General features: G+C 36.7%; 1 protein-coding gene across 5 annotated transcripts in view; it reads right to left on the bottom strand.

Annotated features, from left to right (window-relative positions):
- The window catches only part of APOOL (apolipoprotein O like), a 99243-nt gene that overhangs the window by 1643 nt on the left and 72850 nt on the right, over nt 1-24750 (bottom strand). For all 5 annotated transcript variants that reach the window (XM_049873277.1, XM_049873276.1, XM_049873278.1 and 2 more), the window contains 6 exons: nt 23395-23514; nt 20319-20373; nt 18761-18859; nt 12011-12102; nt 7635-7772; nt 7339-7456 (listed from right to left, as the gene is read on the bottom strand). In XM_049873277.1, coding sequence (XP_049729234.1) covers nt 7339-7456; nt 7635-7772; nt 12011-12102; nt 18761-18859; nt 20319-20373; nt 23395-23514 — 622 coding nt within the window. The remainder of the gene's footprint in view (nt 1-7338; nt 7457-7634; nt 7773-12010; nt 12103-18760; nt 18860-20318; nt 20374-23394; nt 23515-24750) is intronic.

Here is a 24750-nt window from a genome sequence, read left to right on the forward strand (position 1 = left end):
AAGATTAGGAAGATGTAACAGAAGACAGAGAAGGAACAGCCAGTCAGTGAGGTAAGAGAACCAAGAGCAAGTGATACCCACAGGCCAAGTATGGAAATTGTTTCAACAAGGGGGTACTGATGGATGGCTTAAAATGGAGATTGAGAACTGACTCCTGGATTTTGGCAATGTGTGGCTCAATGGTGATGCTGATAAGCTTACTGTGTGCCAGATACCATTCTAAGTTATTTTCATGCATTATCTCACAATACCACTCCATGAAGTAGATGTTATTTTTATATTATCCTTGTATTATAGATAAGAAAATCTTACTTTGGAGAGGTTAACTTGACTGATGTCACTTAGCTGGTAAGTGGTATATCCAGGGCTGAATCCAGGTCTGTCTAACCCCAACACAACCCTGGCTATGCTTTAAAATGGGGGTTAAAGTAATAACAGCTGCAATTATTTTAAGTATAAAATATGATAATTCACAATACCTTGTGTATGGCAAGTAGGCAAGGAACAACTTTATAGTTATTTTATAACATAATATTAAAAATGTTTTTAGAAACTTGTTTTTATTTTAAAGGTTTTTCAAAATTTGATTCACTTTAAAATGATTTTATTACATCTGGAAGTCGCTTTCTTCCACCCACAGAGGAATTTAATTTCCAGTTTATAGTGAAAATAAAGTGGAGAAATAGGTTTTAATATAACAATTTGTCTAACACCTATCTTTTCAGAAACATTTTCTTTTACAAAGTGTTACATAACAGTATGTGACTCCATCACCAAATGTATTAAAAAACAACCAGATCATAAGTAATTACTACACATGACCCTTATCTAGTTGTCCATGGCACAGAGATTCTTAACTCAGGGTCCCTTTGGGGGTCTGTGAATAGAATTTATGTGATCTATAAACTTGGTTGGGGAAAATGTCTTTCTAACCTCTCACTCAAAATGAATATTTTAAAAAAAAATGAATGTAGGCAACAAACCACAATAGTATTAGCAATACCTCAGATTTAGTCATCAACAGAAATCAGGTATTTTCATAACACATTACAATTGCAGATATCTCAAAATATTCACAATCACCACTACTTCGAAATTATGGTAGCTAATAGACCTTTTTTTTTTTTTTTTTAATAGACCTTTAGAGCTCTGGTGACGTAGTGGTTAAGAGCTATGGCGAGATATGGCTGCTAACCAAAAGGTTGGCAGTTCAAATCCACCAGCCGTTCCTTGGAAACCGTATGGGGCAGTTCTGCCCTGCCCTATAGGGTCACTGTGAGTCGGAATCGACTCGACGGCAATGGGTTTGGTTTGGGAATAGACCTATGGAGTCCTGGTGGTACAGTGGTTAAAAGCTTGGCTGCTAATCAAAAGTTCAGCAGTTGCAATCCACCAGCAACTCCTTAGAAACCCTATGGGGCAGTTCTACCCTGCCCTATAGGGTCCCTATGAGTTGGAATCAACTCAACAACAACGGGTTTGGTTTTCAGATTTATTAGACCCATTGCTAGGTTTTATTTAATGCATCTTAAGGAAATATGTATTACTATGTATTTTGTTTTATACATTTAAAAACATTATTTTGAGAAAGGGTCTATGGTTAACCTCCTGCTAGTGGCTCTGCCCTCTCGAGCTGCCTTCCTCAGATTTATCTTTACTGCCACCTGATGGAAACTGTTGCTCAGTACAAGTGAAAAGTGTACTAAAAATAGTTTTCTTCATTATCAAAGACATAGCATTCCAGACAAGTGACAGATCATTATATAAGTCTTAATTTCTCTAATTTGCTTAACAATGTCCATCAATTAGGAAAGTCCTCTGGCACTTCTACCCACTTCCTCAATTATATTCTTGTCCAAAGTCTGGCGAAAGATTCAAACTCACCTAAATTTCTTCTATTTGAAAGGCCCGTTTACCTTTAGATCTTCTCCACCTCTCAAAATTTGTTAAAAGGCCTCAAAATTTTAATTTATTCATAGCTTAGGTCAGACATTATCAACTAGAAAAATCTTCATCCAAATTTGCTGTAGAACTTTTCCTAAAATCCACCTGTTTGGCAGCCTCATCTCTGGAAATTCTGCTTTGTATGTCCGAGGTAGGTAGGGTCTGAGTCTATGAATTTTGAAAACACTCAAGAACTGTATTTCTATGCAAATAACGTGTGCCTTTAACATTTGTTTGCTAACTGGGCCTCACCCCCATTAAGTGTGCTATGCTAATTTTTTCACAGCAACATGTAAAAAAACTGGCATAGCGGCACTTACTGAAATACCTCCTGGGGGGAGGGCCCCATTGGCAAACAAATGTAGAAGGTGCATGTTATCTGCATGCCCGGCCACAACCGATGATTGCCCTGACAGGGAGCACAACAGAGAACCCCTGAGGGAGCAGGAGATCAGTGGAATGCAGACCCCAAATTCTCACAAAAAGACCAGACTTAATGGTCTGACTGAGACTAGAGGAATCCCGGCGGTCATGGTCCCCAAACCTTCTGTTGGCCCAGGACAGGAACCATCCCCAAAGACAACTCATCAGACATGAAAGGGACTGGACAGTGGGTAGGAGAGAGATGCTGATGAAGAGTGAGCTAATTATATCAGGTGGACACTTGAGACTGTGTTGGCATCTCCTGTCTGGAGGGGGGATGGGAGGATAGAGAGAGTTGGAAGCTGGCAAAATTGTCACGAAAGGAGAGACTGGAAGGGCTGACTCATTAGGGGGAGAGCAAGTGGGAGTACAGAGTAAGGCGTATATAAACTTATATGTGACAGTCTGACTTGATTTGTAAACTTTCACTTGAAGCTCAATAAAAGTTAATAAAAAAAAAATACGGTAACTGTGATACGGATCTGTCTGGTTTAGAACTACATGTTGTTACTGTGTGCCTGGAGTCGATTCTGACTCATAGCAACCCTATAGGACAGAGCAGAACTGCCCCATGGGGCTTCCTAGGCTATATATCTTTACTGAAGCAGATGGCCAAGTCTTTTCTCCTAGGGAGCCACTGAGTGGTTTCGAACCACCAAACTCTTGGCTCGCAGCCAAGTGATTAACCATTGCACCACATACCAAAAAAACCAAACCAAACCTACTGCCATGGAGTTGATTCTGATTCACAGTGACCCTATAGAACAGAGTATAACTGCCCTATAGGGTTTCCAAGGCTGTAAATCTTTACAGAAGGAAGCAGGCTGCTACATCTTTCTCCCATGGAGCAGTAGCTGGTGGGTTCCAACTGACGACTTTTCAGTTAGGAGCCGAGCTCTTCACCAGTGCTCCTGGGTCATTTGATTTCTGCCTTTTTTTTTTTTTTTAAAAAAAACTTCACCTCATGCTTTTCTGAATAATTAAGGATTAGATTATATCCTTCCTCTTTGAAATTTCTTTACCCCTTGAGCTGATCAAGGGTTCCCAGTCCTCCAAGAGATTAACAGTCATAAAACTTCTTAGATCTCAATTCCCTAATCATTATAATGCTTTTCTTTGTACTTTATCATATTTCTAATCTCTAATACAACATATTCTGCTTAAAGTTTTTTTTAACAGACTTAAAAAAAAACTGGTGTTGTAACAAACAGGAAAGGAATAAAAATGTTTAAAGTCATAAAACAGCAATTAATTATTCTCTCAAATAGCCATTTGGTGCCATCTATTCGGGTTTTATTCATTGGTAATATAGGTCACACATTATCTCATTTAGATTATAGGTTAGGTAAAACAGAAGGGGCAGATCACTACTAAATTGCTAAGTGAAGTTAGCATTGTTAGAAAATCTATTTATGTTTCTAGCACATAAAACTGGGATAATATTGTGCATTCAGCTTCTCAATAATTTATATATCTGAAGACGTTTCTCATTGCAAAGTATTTTTCTCATACTGTTCTATTTTTTCCATTCCTTTTTTTTTTTTTTTCCTGTTCTTCAGTTTGGCTATTTTTTATTGACCTGTCTTTGAGTTCATTAATTTCTGTCTGCTGTATAACAGTCTACTATTAAGTCTATCCAATGAGCTCTTAATATCAGATACTATATTTTTCATTCTAGGATATCCACTGGATTTGTTAATAGATTCCAATTCTCTGTGAAATTCTCCATCTTTTCAAACATTTTGCCCATCAAGTTTTTGTATTTAACACAGTAGTCATAATTATTTTAAAGTCCTTGTCTGTTAACTTCAATATTGAAATAACCTGAGGGTCTGCTATTTTTTTTTTTTCTTTTCATTGACAGTCACATCTTCCTGGCTCTTTGTATGACTAGTATTTTGTTTGTTTGTATGCAAATGACTTATCTCCCTCCCATCAGGCATTGAGTTGGATGTGAGCCCAGCTGCAGTTTTAGTAAGAGTCCGTCAGTTAACCTCTGGTTCCTTTCTCTTCCTCAGATGTAGCCCTCCCAAGCTACTCATTGAGAACCTGGGAGGTTTCTGTCTCTTCCACACTAAGACTATAGGAAATTAAGCGTTGCCCTTCACCAATTTTATGCTTGGCTGTTTAGTCTCCCGCTGCATGAAAAATCTGGCAAATATTATGACAGGGAGAAGAGTTGTTATGTGTGGTAGGTCCCTCCCTCCAGATCTGGGGTTGACAAACTTTTTCAGTAAATGGGCAGAGAGTAAATATGTTCGACTTTGTGAGCCATATGGTCTCTGTTACAAATGCTCAATTCAGCTACTGAGTATGAAAGCGGCCATAGACAATAAGTAAACGAATGGGTGTGGCTGTTTCAATAAAACTCCACTTATGGACACTGAGATTTGGATTTCATATAATTTTTAACTTGTCACAAATATTACTCTGATTTTTTTCAACCATTTTAAAACATCTAAAACCCATTCTTAGCTTACAGGCCACACACAAACAGGTGGTGAGACAAATCTGGCACTCAGATCATAGTTTGCCAACACGTGCTCTAGAGGGACAGTAATCCTGGGAGACAGACTTCCTTCTGCTTTCATCAGATTCTCGAAGAGGTCCATAACACCAAATTCCCAAATCTGTGATTCCTGAAATAGCATATAACTTTTGCCATAAGATGCGTAAGGATGATAGAGAACAGTACACTCAGATTCAGACCCACCGCATACAGTCGTACACTGTGTCCCCACTGCACCCCATCTGTTCTACATGTTGCTAAGTGGTGGCCTTGGAGATAGGGATGTTGGACTAGGCTCACCAGCTAAGTGACTTGCTCCTAACATGTGCTCAGTGAAACTTTATCAGCAAAATAATTACTATAAAACCAAAAAAACCAAATCCAGTGCCGTCAAGTCGATTCCGACTCATAGCAACCCTATAAGGACAGAGTAGAACTGCCCCACAGAGTTTCCAAGGAGCACCTGGTGGATTCGAACTGCTGACCCTTTGGTTAGCAGCTGTAGCACTTAACCAGTACACCACCAGGGTTCCTGATAATTACTCTAGGCAAACGATAATGATGATCTCTAATATTCACTGAGAGATTAGCATGTGCTAGGTATTGTGCTTCATGCATCACGTGCATTATCTCATTTAATCCTCACAAGAACCATGTGAAAAAAAAGATACTATTATTGTTTCCTTTTACATACGAGGAGACTAAGGTTTGATGTGTTAGGTAACAGAGCTAGTAAATGTTGGATCTGGGATTCAGATCAAGGTCTTACTCTAAAATCTGTGTTCAGAATCACTACTGATTTCCACATCATGGAACTTTGGGATTGCATGCAAACTGTAGAAACACTGAATCCCAAGGGTCTATTGTATAATTAACTTGGAATTATATATGATAAGAATGAATGGCACTGGCATATCTCTCCCCCCTCTGCGTATCTCCACAGAGTGCTTTTCATCTATCACATTACCCACCACCATCTGAAATATGACAGGAGGGTAAAGAGCTCCAGAACCCAGATGTGTAAAGAAAAGACATTAGCTAGTGATGGCTTTGGCCCCATCATTAAGCTGTAGTATGTTTCATCTTCACGAAGATACTCGGGAATTGACAGGCATTTAGAAAAATGACCAGATACGTCATACACTTATGGGAGTAAGTTCAATTGCAGATTATTCAGAGACATCTAAAAACTGTATAACTTATCTTGATTAAGGAGAGGTGACAGAGGAAAATAGTAAAATCAGGTTTGTTACTCAGTGACAGCTTTTAAAAAGAGAGGGAGGAAGTAGACATTAGAGGCTAAGCTCTGGTTTTAAATGATCTATGCACACTGGAAAGAGTTTAGACTTTGGTGTCAGGAAGATCTAGGCTATAAACACAGTTCTGCTACTCACAAGCTGTATGACTTTGGGCAAGTTATGTATGCTCCTAGGGTCCCAGTCTCTTCACCATAGAGTGGAAATAATTACTACACACCCAGTTTTTTGTTTTGGGATAAATATTAAATAATATACTTACAGCCCTTTACATCATAGTAGGTTTTCAATAAAAGATAGATATTCATATTATTGCCTAAGTCTCTACCTCTCTGCTCGTATTCCCTTTTGCAATAAAACATTCACATTGCACAGACAGACAAACCTATGCAAGACAGTGACTGGTTGAGTGTAGGTGAACACATAGTTGAAATGGTATTAAACACCATTACCTTATTTTTGATCATAGTGCAACTACAGCAGTATTTACCTAGAAAGTATAATTACCACTACTTGGTCCCACAAAGTACTAATCTGGTCCCACAAAGTACTAATTGCCAGTATCTAATAATAACAAAGTTATTAGCATTATACTCGAAAACTCATTTCCATGAAGTCGGTTCCAACTCATAGTGACTCTACAGGACGGAGTAGAACTGCCCCCACGAGGTTTCCAAGGCTGCAGTTCTTTACAGAAGCAGACTGCTACATCTTTCTCCCAATTAGTATTATAATCGGTGCCATTTCTACTACTTGAACCTGAAAGTACTCCAAGTACCTAAACTAAATAAAACTATGGAAAGTGAAATCTAAAAATAAATAAATAAAGAGGCTAAGAGAGGGAAAAAGCCTAAATGAAACAGAAGTTGGTATTTCTTCTATGCACACCTATAGCCTGACATTGATAGAATCCGGAAAGGCACATCTTCCCCCCACCTGATAAAAAGCTCATATTTACAAAGTGACATTAAATGCTTCACTCAGCCAACCCACCCACCAGTGCTACTCTATACCGTCATACACAAAGATCTGTGTTATGAACTCCGTGGCAATTTAAAAAAATCCCAGGCCCTGAGTACCTCATAACCTAAAAAGATACAAAGTACAGATATGAGAAAAACAAAACATTGATGAAGAGACATAAATAAGTTCAAGCTATGAATTACAATACTATCAAATTACAAAACTGAATTATTCCAAACAAACCTGAGGTGGGTTCTGATTTGGTCTTTGTTTCGGAGCTGAGTTCTGTTGGCAAAGGCACTGAATGTTTCAGGACTTGAGTTGTCTTTGTAGGTATTTCTGTTTCAGCATAACTTCCTACCTGTTTACCAAAAATATTTTTACTTAATAAGTGAACCATTTTTACAAAAATGATAAAATATCCTAAAAAAATTATCGTAGAAAATATTAAGCTCCCTTCATCTACTTTCATTCTATCCTTAACCTGTGTTACCACCCTCATTCCAAGACAACATCCATCGAAATAACTCAAGGTCTACCTTTTTGGTCCACTGAAACTCCACCTCAGTTTTTTCTTTAGGTTCAGGGAGTGATTCTTTTTTGTTGCTTTTTGTCCACAATGATTTAACTGCTTCATAGATTTGCTGGCTTACAGCATATGCCTTTTTCCCAGTTACCTAGTTAAAATAATCAAATAACATATATTTCAAAAAGTTAAAATAACAAATATTTTTAAAGTTACATCAGGTACTTTATATGAATACCCAGTATCAAAAGATATAAATATTTAGATCATAACACAAATCACCATTTTCTACATCTTATATGAAACATTATTTGCCTCACATAAAAGACTTAAAAGTTTATACTTTGCATTCATATTGTAAGATGTGTTTAAAATTTTATGTGTATTTAACAGGAGTTTTAGAAAGGTAGTTTGAGATAATCAACAGCTAAGAAAATGAGATTTTAAGATGCTATGTGTTAATATTTTGGCTTAAAATTTTAAGGTACTTTCTCCTACTCATAAAAAAAGAAAAACCATCAATGAATTTCTCCACAGGATTATATTCTATTTGGTAGAAGGACAACTTTTTACAGGTGTACGACTTATTGACAGCAATTACAATAAGCACCTGTGCAACCCTATCCTAAATCAACATGGTATTTCCATCACTGTTAACCCCCCTTTCCCCTCCCTCCCACTCCTGGTAACCAATAATAAGCTCTCTATACATTTGCCTTTTCTAGTCTTTTTATAGACGTGAAGTCATACAATATTTGTCCTTTTGTGGTTGCCTAGTTTCACTCAGCATAATGTCTTCCAGCAGCTCCATTCATATGATAGCATGTATCAAGACTTCATTTCTCCTTTTAAACTTGCTCTTGAGCACAGAGTAGCTAAAGCGAATGGAAGAAATGATGAAGTAAGAGAGTAAACAGAAGATTTCAAAGGGTGCCTCGAGAAGACTGAGTAAAATATTATAACGAAATGTAGCAAAGACCTGGGGATAGGAAACCAAAAAGAAAGAACATGCTCAGCATTTCCCAAGCTGGAAGAATTGAGGAAAATATGCAAGCCTTGAGTTCCAATACTGAAAGTTTCTGTGGGCAAAAAATTAATGATGCAGGAGGCATCAAAAGAAGATAGACGGAATACACAGAGTCACAGTATCAAAAAGAATTGGTCAATACTCAAACATTTTAGGAGGCCGCGTATGATGAAGAACTGATGGTGCTGAAGGAAGAAGTCCAAGCTGCACTGAAAACACTGGCGAAAAACAAGGCTCCAGAAAATGATAGAATACCAATTGAGATGCTTCAATGAACAGATGCAATGCTGGAAGCACTCAATCATCCATGGCAAGATTTGGACAGCTACCTGGCCAACTGACTGGAAGAGGTCCATATTTGTGGTCATGTCAAAGAAATGTTATCCAATGGAATGCAGAAATTATCGAACAATACCATTAATATTGCATACAAGCAAAATTTTGCTGACAATAAATCAAAAACAGCTGTAGTCATACATCGACAACGAACTGCCAGAAATTCAAGCTGGATTCAGAGGAGGGTGTGGAACAAGAGATATCATTCCTGTTATCAGACGGATCTTGGCTGAAAGCAGAGAACACCAGAAAGATGTTTACCTGTGTTTTATTGGCTACACAAAGGCATTCGACTGTGTGGATCATAACAAATTATGGATAACATTGCCAAGAATAAGAATTTCAGAAGACTTCATTGTGCTCATACGGAACCTGTACATAGATTAAACATACAGGTTTGAACATTTGAACAAAACAAGGGGATACTGTGTGGTTTAAAACTGGAAAATATATGCGGCAGGGTTATATCCATTCACCATACATATTCATTCTGTATGCTGAGCAAATAATCTGAGAAGGTGGACTTTATGAAGAAGAATGCAGCATTAGGTTTGGAGGAAGACTCATTAACAACTTGCAAAATGCAGATGACACAACCTTGCTTGCTAAAAGTGAAGACAACTTGAAGCGCATACTAATGAAGAACAAAGGCCACAATCTTCAATATGGATTAGACCTCAACATAAAGAAAATGAAAATCCTTACAACTGGACCAATAAACAACATCATAATAAATGGCAAAGAAATCAAAATTGTCAAGGATTTTATTGTTCGTAGATCAACAATCAATGCCCTTGAAGCACTTATTGATGAAGATCAAAGGCTATAGCCTTCAGTCTGGATTGCACCTCCACATAAAGAAAACAAAAATCCTCACAACCGGACCAGTGAGCAACATCATGATAAATGGAGAAAAGATTGAAGTTGTCAAAGATTTCATTTTACTGGGATCCACAATCTATGCCAGGGAAGCAGTGGTCAAGAAATCAAAAGACTCATTGCATTGGGCAAATCTGCTGCAGAGGACCTCCTTGAAGTGTTAAAAAGCAAAGATGTCACCTTGAAGATGAAGGTGAACCTGACCCAAGCCACGGTGTTTTCAATTGCCTCCTATGCACGTGAAAGCTGGACAATGAATATGGAAGATCAAAGAATTGATGCCTTTGAATTATGGTATTGGTGAAGAATACTGAATATACTGTAGACTGCCAGAAGAACGAACAAATCTGTCTTGGAAGAAGTACAGCCAGAATGTTTCTTAGAAGCAAGGATGGCGAGACTTCATCTCACGTACTTTAGATATGATCAGGAGGGACCAGTTCCTGGAGAAGGACATCATGTTTGGTAAAGTAGTGGGTTAGCAAAAAAGACGACGACCCTCAATGAGATGGACTGACACAGTAGTTGCAAGAATGAGCTGAAGCATAACAAGGATTGTGAGGATGGTGCAGAACTGGACAGTGTTTCGTTCTGTTGTACACAGGGTCGCTATGAGTCAGAACTGACTTGAGGGCACGTAACAAGAACAATCCACCCACCTGTCTTTTTATATATGCAAGGAGAGATGTCTAGAATAACAATGGATTAAAAGTCAACACTGTTATTTTTCTGAATGGAAGGATTTAAGGTGAGTAGTTTTGTGGCGGAGTGCTACGGCTGCTAACCAAATGGTCGGCAGTTCGAATCTGCCAGGTGCTCCTTGGAAACTCTATGGGGCAGTTCTACTCTGTCCTATAGGGTCGCTATGAGTCGGAATCGACTCGACAGCACTGGGGTGGGTTTAGTTTTTTCTATACTTTTCTGTATTAATTATTTACGATAAGTAGGTATTTTTATAAAACACATGAAGTCATTATTTTAAAGGAAAAAAGGAGAAGCATTGGGAATGGTAATGAACAGCAAAGCAGGACACCTGGAGTTGAGTATGACCCTGGGTAAGTCATTCAATGTGAAACCTCTCTGGGCCATAGTTTCCTTATTGGTAAATGACAAAATGAGGAAGTAGAATTAAATGAGTTCAGAGTTTTCTTCAGCACTAACATTTTATGAATTGAAGTAGCTTATTTATATGTAAATTCTTAGGAAAGTTTTAAAAAATAAGTGTATCTTTTTTTCCATAAATTATCTCAACTCTTCCTAGATATAACGAATAATGCTCTTTTCCTTTGCTTTTTTTTTATCAGCTTTTATAGCTTGACCACATTACAAGCTACATATGCACTATATCCTTGACATTCTCAAAATACTGAACAGGCAGTTTTGTCGACATCAATAATTAAAGAGATGCAGTAATGAGAATACAAGTACAGAAAGTCCTTCTGATAACACTACACACTACTTCAAATGTGCAGGGAAAATGCTGGCAATTAAGAAGGAGAACAAGAAAAGATTGCATTTGCTGAAGTTCTCCTTCTCAATCCAAACGTGTGCTAAAGAAATGAAATACAAAAAAATACTGACATGAATTGTTCACACCATTAGGGGAATGTTTTGATGAGCTCACAAGAGAACTACTGAACAACTATAAGCATTTACAGAAGGGGTTTCTTAGTTCCAGGGTGGTTTCAAAATTGAGTTTGTATACATGTACCTTTTTTTTAATCTTCTGAACCCTCCGTTATCTACCAATTGGTTGTTTCTTGCATTATGTTAATCTGCTGAATGGAACAGCTGCCAGCAGGTGTAATTTTCTACTAATTAAAAGTTGAATTTTACATACCTCAACAATAAAGCAATATTTCTCCCCATAAATTCTAATTCAGTGTCTCTGAACTTAATCCCCAAACCAGCATTTATATTGCTCAATTATATTTCAATAAATCCATCCTATTTATTTGTGACAGTCATGTAATTAAGAATAGCATTTACCATGCTGAGATGCTAATGTGATTTTGCCAATGTAAGAGTTGATATAAACTATATCTTTCCGAAAATTAAGTGTTACAGGTGCCATGCAACATTTAAATTTGTCACACTTAGAGCTTAAACAAATATTGAAATGTCGTCATCATTGAGAAAGAACTTACCTTTGCAATGATTATTGACTGAACTGGGTAGCAAACAGTTGCTCCTACAGTGGCTAGTCCCAGTGGATAAGCAATTTTCTTAAATCTAGAACCTATAAAATTCAAGCAAATTATTAAACTCCAAACACATGCAACCAGAGACTCGATGATTTTATAACCTTAATGTTCTCTTTATTTCCCTTCAAGTCATCACTCTATGTTAAATTGTTCGTTAGGTAACAATACGGATTAAGACAGTAGCTAAAACATCCTTAAGGATCTCGATTTAATTAATACCCCTTTGTTGTCATGTCCAATTTAAGAAAAGTGTTCTCAATCTAACACTGATAATTACCTCCACAAAAAGGTTTGCCAATTTTCTTCTAATTTAAAATCGAGGTATATTTTCATGTCCTAAGAAACCCAAAGTTGTAACCACATTTTTTTCAAGTTATCTAATAAAGCATGAAAATACAGAGAATTAATCACCTACTATGTTTGTGACACCATCATTAAAATGAAACGGACTCTCTCTTCTATATATCCTTTCTTGATTAAGTCCTTAGGAAGGTGAAATATTCAACTAACTAATCAGCTAAGAACTTTAAAAGGTACCTAACTCCTTCATGTCACTGATTTAGAGTAATGAATAATTTATAATTCTAATGTGAGATAATTAATGCATTTCCAAAACTGACTTAACTACCTAAGAGTTATTTTCAAACTTCTTTTTTGACAGTAAAATCCCTTAAAAAAAAAAAAATCCCTCCAAATAGAATTTTACTAGGAACTTCAATATATAAAATCTATAAACTTGAAGCTGCTCTGGGAGTGGGATTCTCAGGCTTGAACCCTGCCTGGATGGCTTTTCCCTTATCCCTTTACCACCCCTAAATACCTCCATGGAACCACGGGTTCTACAGAACAGTTTGAAACCCATGGATCGAAGCTATAGCTTAGCTCCAACAGATCACTGATCAAGACAATATGTATCTTAATTATGGAAATAAACCCTTATCTGAGTACCTTGGGCTCTTTAAATATGATCTGGACAATTGGATGAAGGAATTCTTTAAGTGAAGTAAGTACTTTTATCCTCTGGAATGGCTTTTACAACCCTCAATTTGAAAGGAAACTGCTTACCTGATATATCAATAAAGACTAAGGTGAAAAATAGCTGGCAATATTAGCAGGCAACTTTGCAGTTTAGGGAAGGTAAAAAGAGGTATTTCTCTGTCAGGCTGAACTATTACAGTCGTGTCTACAGTAGACTGAGTAGGTGGGTTGCTTCAACCTCTAGTTTGGCTTTCCTTTATATTGGTTTTAGTGGTGCTGTAAAAGAGGGTCTAGGTATATAAAAACATGTTGTGAGTTGCTCTTTACTCCAGCTCTATTTACTATTATTCCAGGATCTGCTAAGAGTGTAGATTTGTTCTTGATTTTACTGTCCTAACATCTCTTGCTGTAAGTTCCCTTGATTCAGCCAAATTCCCCTAATTGTGCTACTCCTAAAGTTGGAAGGTGGTAGTTTTTCCTTCATGTATCATTTTAGAGGTTAAAAAGACTTACGTTCATCCTCTCTTTACTTGACAGGAGAGGCCAGTCTACAAAAAATACATTTCATTTGGGTTCAACAGCCCTCCTCCTGTAATTTGGGAAGGACTCTAGACACAGCCACTAACTATCTGTGTACTATTCATTGAGTGCTTTAATTTCTCTGGACTTCTATCTGTAACATAAGAGGGTTAGAATAAACCAATAGCTTTCAAACTTTTTCTGACCCATAACTCATCATAAAGAATAAATTTTACATTATGACCTATGATCTATCAGAGACACACACACTTCACTGAAAACAAGTTTCAAAATATTTAGCCATACTATATATATAAAAAAAATATATAAAACACACTGATATTTGCTTTTCTCCTGTATTTTATTTTTCCTAATAAAATGCTTCCTGAGATCCACTGTTTTTATTTCACTACCTAATAATAGGCTGAGATACGCAGTTTGAAAACATTGGGTTAGATTATTCCAGCTCTAACATTCTGAGATAACGACGAATGACCTAAGGAATGTTTTCTCTTACAGGAGGACTATGAGTTGCTCACTGAGAAACTGAGTAATACACTTTGGCCAATTTACATCAAAATTTCATTCTCTGAGTCTGATTTTACATATTATAATACTGGATTTCAATTATTCTTTTTCTTATTTTATTTTTATTGTGGCAAAAAATACATAAATGATTGATGTGACTGGTTTTACTGAATGTACACAGGAAAAATGTTGAATTGGCCAATGTTGTATTCTTTATATTTTTACAACAAAATTAAAAAATATATATATAACAAAACATTGGCCAATTCAACATTTTTTACGTGTACAGTTCAGTGACATTAATTTTGTTTATTATGCTGTGCAACTATCGCCACTATCCCTTCCAAATTATTCCATCACCGTTAACAGAAACTCAGTGCTCCCTAAGCAAAGGCTTCCCCTTTCCCCCTCCCTCCCATCCCTGGTAACCACTAATAAACTTTGATCTCTATATATTTGCCTATTTCATATAAGTGGGGTCATACAATATTTTCCTTTTGTGACTGACTAAATTTCACTCAGCATAATGTTTTCAAGATTCATCCATGTTGTATGTAGCATGTATCAGAACTTCATTAGTCTTTTTGGCAGAATGTTATCCCATTGCATGTGTATACTACATTTTGTCTATCCATTCATCTGTTGATGGGACATTTAGGCTGTTTCCACCTTTTGGCTATTGTGAACAGTGCTGTAATGAACACTGGTGTACAAGAGTCTATTGTGTTCCTGATTTCAAGTCTTTTTGGTATGTTGCTACAATTGTGATTGTTGGGTCATTTGGTAGTTAGTTCTGTTTAACTTTATGAGGAACTGTTAAAACTGTTTTTCACGGTGGCTGTACCATTTTGCATTCCCACCAGCAATGGATGAGGGTTCCAATTTCTCTACAGCCTCATCAATACCTGTTGTTGTCCTTTTTTTTTTTTTAATTGTAGCCACCGTAGTAGGAGTTAGATGGTATCCCACTGCAGTTTTGATTTCCATCTCCCTACAGACATAAGAGGAGCCCTGGTGGTGCAATGGTTAAGTGCTCGGCTGCTAACCAAAAGGTCAACATTTCAAACACATCAGCTGCTCCGTAGGAAAAAAGACCTGGTGATCTGCTCCCATAAAGATTTCAGCCTAGAAAACCCTATGGAGCAGTTCTACTCAGTCCTATAGGGTTGCTATGTGTTGGAATTGACTTGATGGCACACAACAACTACTAATGACATCAAGCATCTTTTCTTTGTATATCTTCTTTGGTGAAACATTTATTCAATATTTTTGCCCTTTTTTTAAAAAATTTTTAAATTTATTTATTTATTGTGCTTTAACTGAAAGTTTACAAATCAAGTGAGTCTCTTATACAAAAAGTTATACACACCTTGCTATGTACTCCTAGCTGCTCTCCCCCTAATGAGACTGCACATTCTTCCTCTGCTCCCTGTATTCCCGGTGTCCATTCAACCCCTCTGCCTTCTCATCTCCCCTCCAGGCAGGAGTTGCCCACATAGTCTGGTGTGTCTACTCGAGCAAAGAAGCTCACTCCTCACCAGTATCATTATCTATCTTATAGTCCAGTCCAATCCCTGTCTGAAGAGTTGGCTTCGAGAATAGTTCCAGTCTTGGGCTAACAAAGGGTCTGGGGACCATGACCTCCAGGGTCCCTCTAGTTTCAGTCAGGCCACTAAGGCTGGTCTTTTTATGAGAATTTGAAATCTGCATCCCACTGTTCTCCTGCTCCATCAGGGATTCTCTGTTGTGTTCCCTGCCAGGGTAGTGATCGGTGGTAGCCAAGCACCATCTAGTTCTTCTGGTCTCAGGCTGACGTAGTCTCTGCTTTATGTGGCCCTTTTGGCCTGTTGGGCTCATCTTTTCCATATGTCTTTGGTGTTCTTCATTCACCTTCACTCCAGGTGTTTGCCCATTTTTTGATTGGGTCACTTGTCTTTTTGTTAAGTTATAGGAGTTTTTCATATATTCTGGATATTAAACCCTTATCAGATACATGGTTCTCATTCCATGATTTCTTAACAAATCATTTATAATATGTTTTAAATTAGAAGTTGTTCACAGTGTTAGAATAAGAAATGGGATATAAACCGAACCTATTGCCGTCAAGTCAATTCCGACTCATAGCGACCCTACAGGACAGAGTAGAGCTGCCCCACACGGTTTCCCCAGAGCGGCTAGTGGATTTGAAGTGCCAACCTTTTGGTTAGCAGCCAAACTCTTTAACCACTGCTCCACCAGGGCTCCAAAACAGGATATAGGGAGGTGTTAATATCAGCTAGAGGACAGAGTGTTAGGTCCACTGGGGTGAGATATATAGGTTAGAGTTAAAATGCTGCAATGTTCTTACAGTTAATTACACAGAGGTTTTTGTATCCAATTAGGTGCGCTTGAGTTGAGGTTGCGTTGAGGAATAAAGCTGGGTAAACCAATCACAAGGTTATCTGATATCAGAGTTCAGACTGGTTGAGTTGCGTCTTCCAAACGTATGTAACTTAGTTTGGGGACAGTAATTAAAAACTGAGGCATGGACAGAGAATGGATTGAAGGTGACTAAAATGTCTACGGACCGGGGAACTACACTAGCTTCATAAGGGCTTGGGTGAAGAAGGGTGGTAGTAATGACTACTGAGAGGGATTTTCAATGCCCAGAGGTGAAAGATGGTCAAATACAAAATTTCAGTATGTGCTTATGAGAGTTATTTTTAACAGTGTACAGAAAAAAACTTAACAAAGAAGGCTTGAGACTGCTGTCCTTAGAAAGGCCTGCTTGCAAGGATGGTCCTTGGCTGGTATCTGGAAATGTGACTGATACGCAGTTCCCTACACTGATGTAAAACTTTCCCTAAATGATAACAGTGGATCACTGTAACTAAACTGTACAAACAATGTGATTTATGCTGAACATCTGCTTTTCTTCTGGGAGTCTGGAACTTTGGTACATGCTGGGCGGACAGTGCCTATGTGACTGGCTCCTAACAGAAACCTTGGGTACTCAAGTTTCTAAAGAGCTTCCCTGGTTGACAACAGTTCACACATACTGTTACAGTTCATCGTTGGAGTAATTAAGTGTGTCCTATGTGACTTCCCTGGGAGAGAATCCTTGAAGTTTGCACCTGGTTTCCTCTCGACTTTGCCTCATGTGCCTTTTCCCTTTGTTGATTTTGCTTTCCTTCCTTTTATTGTAATAAATCTTAGCCATAAATAAAACTATGTGCTGAGGCCTGTGAGTCCTCCTAGTGAATGAATGAACTTGGGGACCAACTATACAAGTGGCATAGTAGGAAGGATGGGCTAAGTTGATAGTGACACAGTGTGTAAAGAGAGGCAAAGGAATCAAACATATTGAGCTTTCATGCTGAATGAAAGTAGTGAGCTGTCTACTTTCTCAAACTCCATTGTGAGCTGGCTGATGGCAGTCCCAGCAACCTTAGTCAGGATGAGACCAGGAGAGAATCAAGTTTTTTTAGATGTCAGCATCTCCGTCTGAAATTTTAAACACAGTCCCTTAGAATATGGGTGATTATGAATAAGAAGAGAAACAGTTTGAGTGATTAGTATATATTTTTACATTAACAAAACTTTCAAGATCTTTTTTTTTGTAGCTAGAGACTATTAAGACCTTTTTAAAAATGTTTCCTAGAATATGAGAAATAAAATGGCAGATAATAATTTTAATCAGAACAATTACATGTATTTTTTTAATTTTTATTTTTAAATTATCATACAGTAAATTTGGCTTTTTTGGTGTACAGTTCTATGAATTAGAATATATGTAGAGAGTCATGTTACCACAACCACAATCAAGATACAGAACAGTTCTATTATGCCAAAAAACTACCTCATGCCATCCCTTTGCGGTCACACCTTCTCACCACTCCTAACCCTGGGAGCCACTGATTTGTTCTCTGTCGCTACAGTGTTGTTATTTTTGAGAATGTCAGATAAATGGAATAATACAGTATGTAGCTTTTTTAGACTGGCTTCTTTCAACAGATTCATCCAAATTGTTGCAGGTCTCAATAGTGCATTCCTTTTTGTTGCTGAGTAATATTCTGCTGTATGTATCACAGTTTATCTACTTACCCTTCGAAGGACATTTGGGTTATTTCCAGCTTTGGGTAATTATGAAAAGAACTACTATAAATATTTGCGTACAGGTTTTTGAGGGAACATAATTTTTCATTTCTCCAGGGTAAATACCCAGGAGTGGGATTGCTAGGTCATATGGTTTAAGTGTATTTTAAATTTCATGAGAAATTGCCAAGCTGTTTTCAATAACGGCTGTACCATTTTGCATTCCCACCAGCAATGGATGAGAGTTTCAGTTGCTCCATATCCTTGACTACACATAGTATGGTCAGTCTTTTTAATTTTAGCCATTCTAATAGTTGTGTAGTGGTATTTCAGAATAGTTTTAATTTGTATTTACCTAATGACTAATGATGCTAGACATCTTTTGGAATAGCTATATTTTTTGAAAATACAGACTTTATAAAAGTAAACATGCTATACTATAGAATCTAAAAATTTTTATGGTAGCCTATACTGATACCCAAAAAACCCAGTGCCGTCGGATAATATTCAATAAAGTGATATGAGGTTTCTTCATGGCAGCAAAATTCAGAATATAATGACATTAAAAGGAGAATATATATTTTTAAACCCTACCTTTTCTTGCTGAAACCAAGCCTGCCAATCCTGAAACTGTAATCACTCCAATTTTGGGAAGAAAATCTCCAGGCGGATTCTTCAGATAAACATATGCATCTCAAAAAATCAGTTAAAAATTAATACAAATGATATACCACAATTGGGCATTATACATAGGCATAATGCAAGAAGGTTAAAGGGATTTGCTAAGGTAACACGTAGTAGCTGGTTCGAATGTTCTTCAAAAGAAATATACAAAATAATGACATGAACAGCATTTAAAAAGATAACTGTAATAGGTACTTGTTACAAAAATGAAATCTTCCTTCAGTAGCTGATTTACTGATATTTGCATTCTTAATGATACAGGTGCTCATTATTCTTTAATGAAATATGATGGTAGAGTGCACACCCTAATATGGATTATTGTGAAGTGAATTCCTGATTGTGTATATATCTCTACAATGCACATGCTTCTGCCCTTATCTGTAAAATTGGTAAGATCCAGTAAGAATCGAAATAGATACTCTATTAGGCAGCTTTGAATAATATTCTAGGGATACACTCAGCTACTAGGCCTTGTTTGCCACTGCTCCCCAATCTACCCCAGAGCAGCCGTTGCTCTTAAGTAAAACCAATGGTCAGGATGAGAAGTGAGCCTAGGTAAAAAGAGATGAAGAATGGGCAACAATACAGATTTCTTGGCTTTTTACATATTTAAATTGTTTCTGGTTATACACAATCCAAAAATACATTCTTCCATCACAGTTTATTTAATGGCAATCACTTATTTAATCATATTCCTCAAGATCGATGAGGGATATAACTTTGAATTAATTCTTACATACATAAAATAATAGTAATTCAAGTATAAGTCACAAACTTCATGGAGACATCTAAAATTTTAGCTGATTTTTCTGATCCCAGTACATATTTATTTTGATAACTGGCGTAAGCCAAGCATATTAGGAAGCTATATCTGTTGCTAAATACCATATAACAAACTACAGAGTCAAAAACAATGCTTTCCAACATTAGCATAAATATTCCAGGGTGACTGCCATATTGTTCCCTAGCAATCAATAGCAAAATACTGTGTATTTTAGCAGCAAATAACATTTATTTAAAATGATTTAAAACAATGGAGACATCTTAATTTGTGCTTTATGAATATATAATATGGACTCTGTAGTTAAAACAGACCTCGGTTTAAGTCCAGGCACTAGCACTTACTAGCTATGTCACTTTGGTAACCTATTTAATGTTTCTAAACCTCAGTTTCCTCATTTATAAAATGGAGATAATTATAATACTAACTTTCACAGAATTGCTACAAAAATAAAATTAGATAAATTATGAAAATGCTAAGCACAGTACCTTAGTACATACTAATCACTAAATAAATGGTAGTTACTATTGCTTTGTTATTATTTTTAACAAACTGCTACACAGTATCTTCTGAGTTGGCAAAAGCCTGATAATAGATAACACATCATGTTTTTATTTTTCTCACATTTAAATCTTGCAACTTAAAAACAATAGAACATTTCTAATTATGGACAGTTTACTCACCTACCTTTCCCAAATTGTACCGTATCCATTATCCCATTTTTCACAAAGACATATACACCCTAAGCATAAAAAGAGAAAAATGACATTTGGATTTTTGAAGCTGTCAATAATTGGATAAAATAGTCTACATCTCTGAGATTATATCAAAACGTTTACTTGATAGATGAAATAATAGGTAAATAGTTGTTGCTCGCCTTTTAGAAAAAAAAGTTTCTCAGTATTTCAAGAATAGAGATTAATAACATGGCATTGTACCCAGATCTAAATCCAGCTTTCCTATTTATTCACTATGAAAAAACTTAGCCTCTCTTTTCTTGCTTTCCATTCTATTTAACAGGGGTAATATTTGTTTACTACTTTCTTCATATAAATGAGGAAGAGTAATGCCTATAAAAAAACTCAGTGCGACTCAGAGAAAAAATATTGCAGCAACACAGATTTATCATTTTACAACTGCCTAGAAGAATGAATGTAATTTAAATAAAACACGAAGGGTGGTATAGAAGCTCAGAAGAAACATCTGACTGACAAAGATGCAAGAGCAACAACATAATTTGTGAGAAAAAGCAAAGGGGGAAAAAACTAAAGAAAAGGGCTTCATCTTCTCCTTTTTTTCTTAGTGTGTATTAGCATTAGAAAAAATCTAATAAAGACATTTATCGTAGGATAAAAATCATCCTACACAGACTGGTGTCCGTTCTGTTCTTAAACAGGAACATAAATTTACTACAAATCAAGATCCTATTAACACTCTGGAGGGATTAAACCTTTAAAGTAATTTTTTTCTCTTACCTGATGCTAACTAATTTGTTTTAATGCAAGGAAGATAGCTATAAATAGTTATTAATTGATAGCTATTATCTCAAATATATCAGAAGAAAAATAAAGGCACAAAAAGTTTTACCCATAGTTATGCTGTACTCTACTGTAGGGGCCAGAAAACACAATTCAAACATGTGGTCTCCTTCTCTGAACGAGTTGCTATAAAACCATGGGGGTGAAAAAAAAAACAAGATCAAGAGATTTTCAAAGCAAAGAAACTAGAAATGAATATATTAGACAGGAAAGAAGTAAGTTACTGCCACGGAGCTATCTCGGTCCTAGTAATTTCTTCTTGGACGTTGTAATGTTAATCAGAGACGCAGAGGTCCATCCTGTCCGTCCTAGTTTAAAGCTGTACAAGCCAGCCCAGAGCTGCAGCCACTGAGCTAGTTCTCCTTAGGAACGGTCTCTCAGGAAAATTTCATCTTCCAAATGAAAATATCTATTGACTAGCTGTTTGGAAATCATTAAACCATTGAGGAAGAAAGCTAGTCACTTCTTATGGGGAATTTTCCTTAGCTGTGTTTAGGAATTCACTTTTACCACTGGGGGTCACTGCTACCTAAATTTCAACATACTAAGGTGCAGCACTAGGAATTGACTTTGCCCTACGTGATCCTAGGTTTAATGCAGAATGTAACTTGAGTTAGAAGTAATTTTTAAAGAATAGCTACGTTTTTACAGAAAAACCAGAAAGACAGAATAGTTTACATTGAGGATAAAATGCATTAAAAAATGCTATTCTTCAACTTATTCATTTTGGCATATTAACAGAATATAATGGTTTTTTAGTCTTAAATTGGATGATAATTACAATAGCAATTTAAGGATCTCTCAGCAACAATTTATCTCGGTGAATACAAATTGGAAAACGCAATGGAAAATCTGGTCTCAGGACACCTACGTCTGAATCATCCAGCTGTCAACACATAGCTTCAGGGGCATGATTCAGACCCTAATTAGTTACTTCCCTCCAAGACCAAATTATTAAGAATGTGTGCTGTGTACCTAAAAGACAACTAGTGCTATTAGAAGAGGTATGTGACAAGCACACACTTTCAAAAATAACACCATGTGTTCATCAGAAGTTTGAAGTATCATCTGGAATGACCGAAATTCATATGGGCTTGGTATTTTACCTAAGGCTATGTTGTTTTTCATAAGATCATTAGAAATTTTTTTAAGAGAATAGGTTAGAAAATAAAAAGCATAGGAATTCACAATTGGTTAGGCTAGATTTGAGGAAAAGCTGTGTGGTCATGAGACTAAAAAAAAAATAAAAATAATGGTACCAACATTATCATTCTGACATCGACAGCTGGTAATACTGATACCAGCACAACTATGTTGATGTGATGATAAGCGGTTTAACAGCTTGCTCCACCACTCTGCTGATGAATAACGCTGACTGAAAATTAAACAGTAAAGTTGGGTGAATTTTACTTTGCCCAATGGCTATACTGTAGTCAAAATGATTTTATGAGCCTAATCCAACAACTGAACAACGTTTTGTTTAACCAAATAAGAAACAATTCAGAAGTAATCTCAGCCTTTCATGTAAAAGACCAAACGATGCCTTGTACAGGCCAGGTAACACACACATGCTTGCTGAACTGCTTTGACCTATGCAGTGGTGGTACAGAGGACTAAATACAGCCACAAATTCTTTACTGCTACTCTCATTAAGAGGTGGCATCTAATTCCCTTCCTTTTAAAACTGGGCTGGCATCAGTGACTTGAATGAACAATAGAATAATGTGGAAATGATTTTCTTGGACATTCGAGGACAGGTAAGAATAAGATTAGCAACTTCTGCCTAGGGCCTCTGAGAACATTCTTTCTGGGAGCCTTAGACTGCCCACGTAAGATACCTGACTACCCCGAGACCACCATTCTTGAGAGCCATGTCTAGGTTTTCCAGTTGACAATCCCAGATAAACCCAGGCTTTTCAGTCATCTCTGACAAGCTGCCAGAGATGTGAATGAAGCTGTGTTGAACTTTATATAAATCAGTTCATCCACCAACTGAACACCAGTGAGTGACCTCTGTCAACATGACATACAATGGAAGCATCCTCCGGCTGAACTGTGATCAGATTCCTGACGTACAAAATCATGAGATAGAATAGAAAGGCTGCTGTTTTTTAAGTCACTAGATTTTAGGGTAGTCTGTTACATATCGATAGGTAACTGGAATAACTGGTATGTAATAAAAATTAAAAATCTCCAATATTAAATTAGTATCAGAATTTACTTACCTTGAACCAGCCAACATAACGACCAGTTGTAGTGCGGATGGAAGCAAAGCCCATTTGCAAATGACCAGGCTGTTCTTCAACATATTTAGATTGGAGAGGTGGTGCAGTATATATGGGGAGCTAGAGATAAAAAAAGTTTATGTCAAAAACATAAAACAGATCAACTTCCTTTTCCGGCAGTATGAAAGAACAGAAATCCTCATCAACCTTCCTGCTAAAAACAACTAAAAATGCTGGACAAAATATTTTTTAAAACCACCTTAGATGCAGGGATAATTGGGTAAGCTGGCTATAAAGAATATTCAGAGGCCATAAATTAAGTAAAAACAGAAACCCAGAGGGATGACCAATAAAACCAGGTTTTACTATGAAGGCATTTACTATAAAACAGGTGAATATGGTGCATGGAGTATGAGGAACATGAAACAAAACCAAGAACTGTGTAAGGTGGGCAATCTGGACACTACAAAGCTGGTATCTCAAACTGTTATCTACTCAACTTAAGGGTGAACTAGAAATAAACCCTGTATCCCAAGGAACTGCAAGGAAAACTGACTGTCTCAAAGACTGGGCATTGAGTGCAGTGGTGGGAAATAACCCTTTTTTTTTTTTAAGAATCGGCAAACACAAGAGAACTCTGCAGAATGAAATTACCTTGCTAATCTGAGAAACCTCAATCCAAGAATATATTTAAAGTGCTCCCAGGTTGGTAAAAAAAAAAAAAAAAAAAAAAACCCACATAATCCAAAAGATATACAGAACTCTCAAAACTCTGTTAAGAAAACAAATGACCTAATAAAAATGGGCCAAAAATTTGAACAGACACTTCGCCACAGAAGATTTATAGAGGTAAATAAGCACATGGAAAGATGCTCAACAAAATTATTCATTAGGAAATACAAATTAATCCAAAATGTGATACTTCTATACATCCACTAAAGGACATATATATAAAATTATGTTCAACTCCATTAGTAATTATGGAGGTGAAAACTGAAAGCAAATGAGACGGTGTTTCACCTCCACTGGATTGGTAAGTTAAACTCTGATGAGATCAAGTGTTGGCATGAATGTGAAGGCTACATTTAGACACTGGCTGCAGGGATGTAAACTGGTATAAACACTTTTAAAAATACTTCAGGATGTTATAGTAAAATTGAAGATGCCACATACATGACCCAGTAATTCCACTCCTAGGTACATATACTTGAAAATATGTGCATAAAGTGTTCACAGAAATATTTTAACAGCAAAAGTTTGGAAACAACTCATATGTCCACCAACAGTAGAAGAGATAATTAAATTGTGGTATATCCATATAATGGAATATCATACAGTACAGAAAATTCATAAATT

This window comes from Elephas maximus, chromosome X (genome assembly GCF_024166365.1).
Source record: "Elephas maximus indicus isolate mEleMax1 chromosome X, mEleMax1 primary haplotype, whole genome shotgun sequence".
NCBI lineage: Eukaryota > Metazoa > Chordata > Mammalia > Proboscidea > Elephantidae > Elephas > Elephas maximus.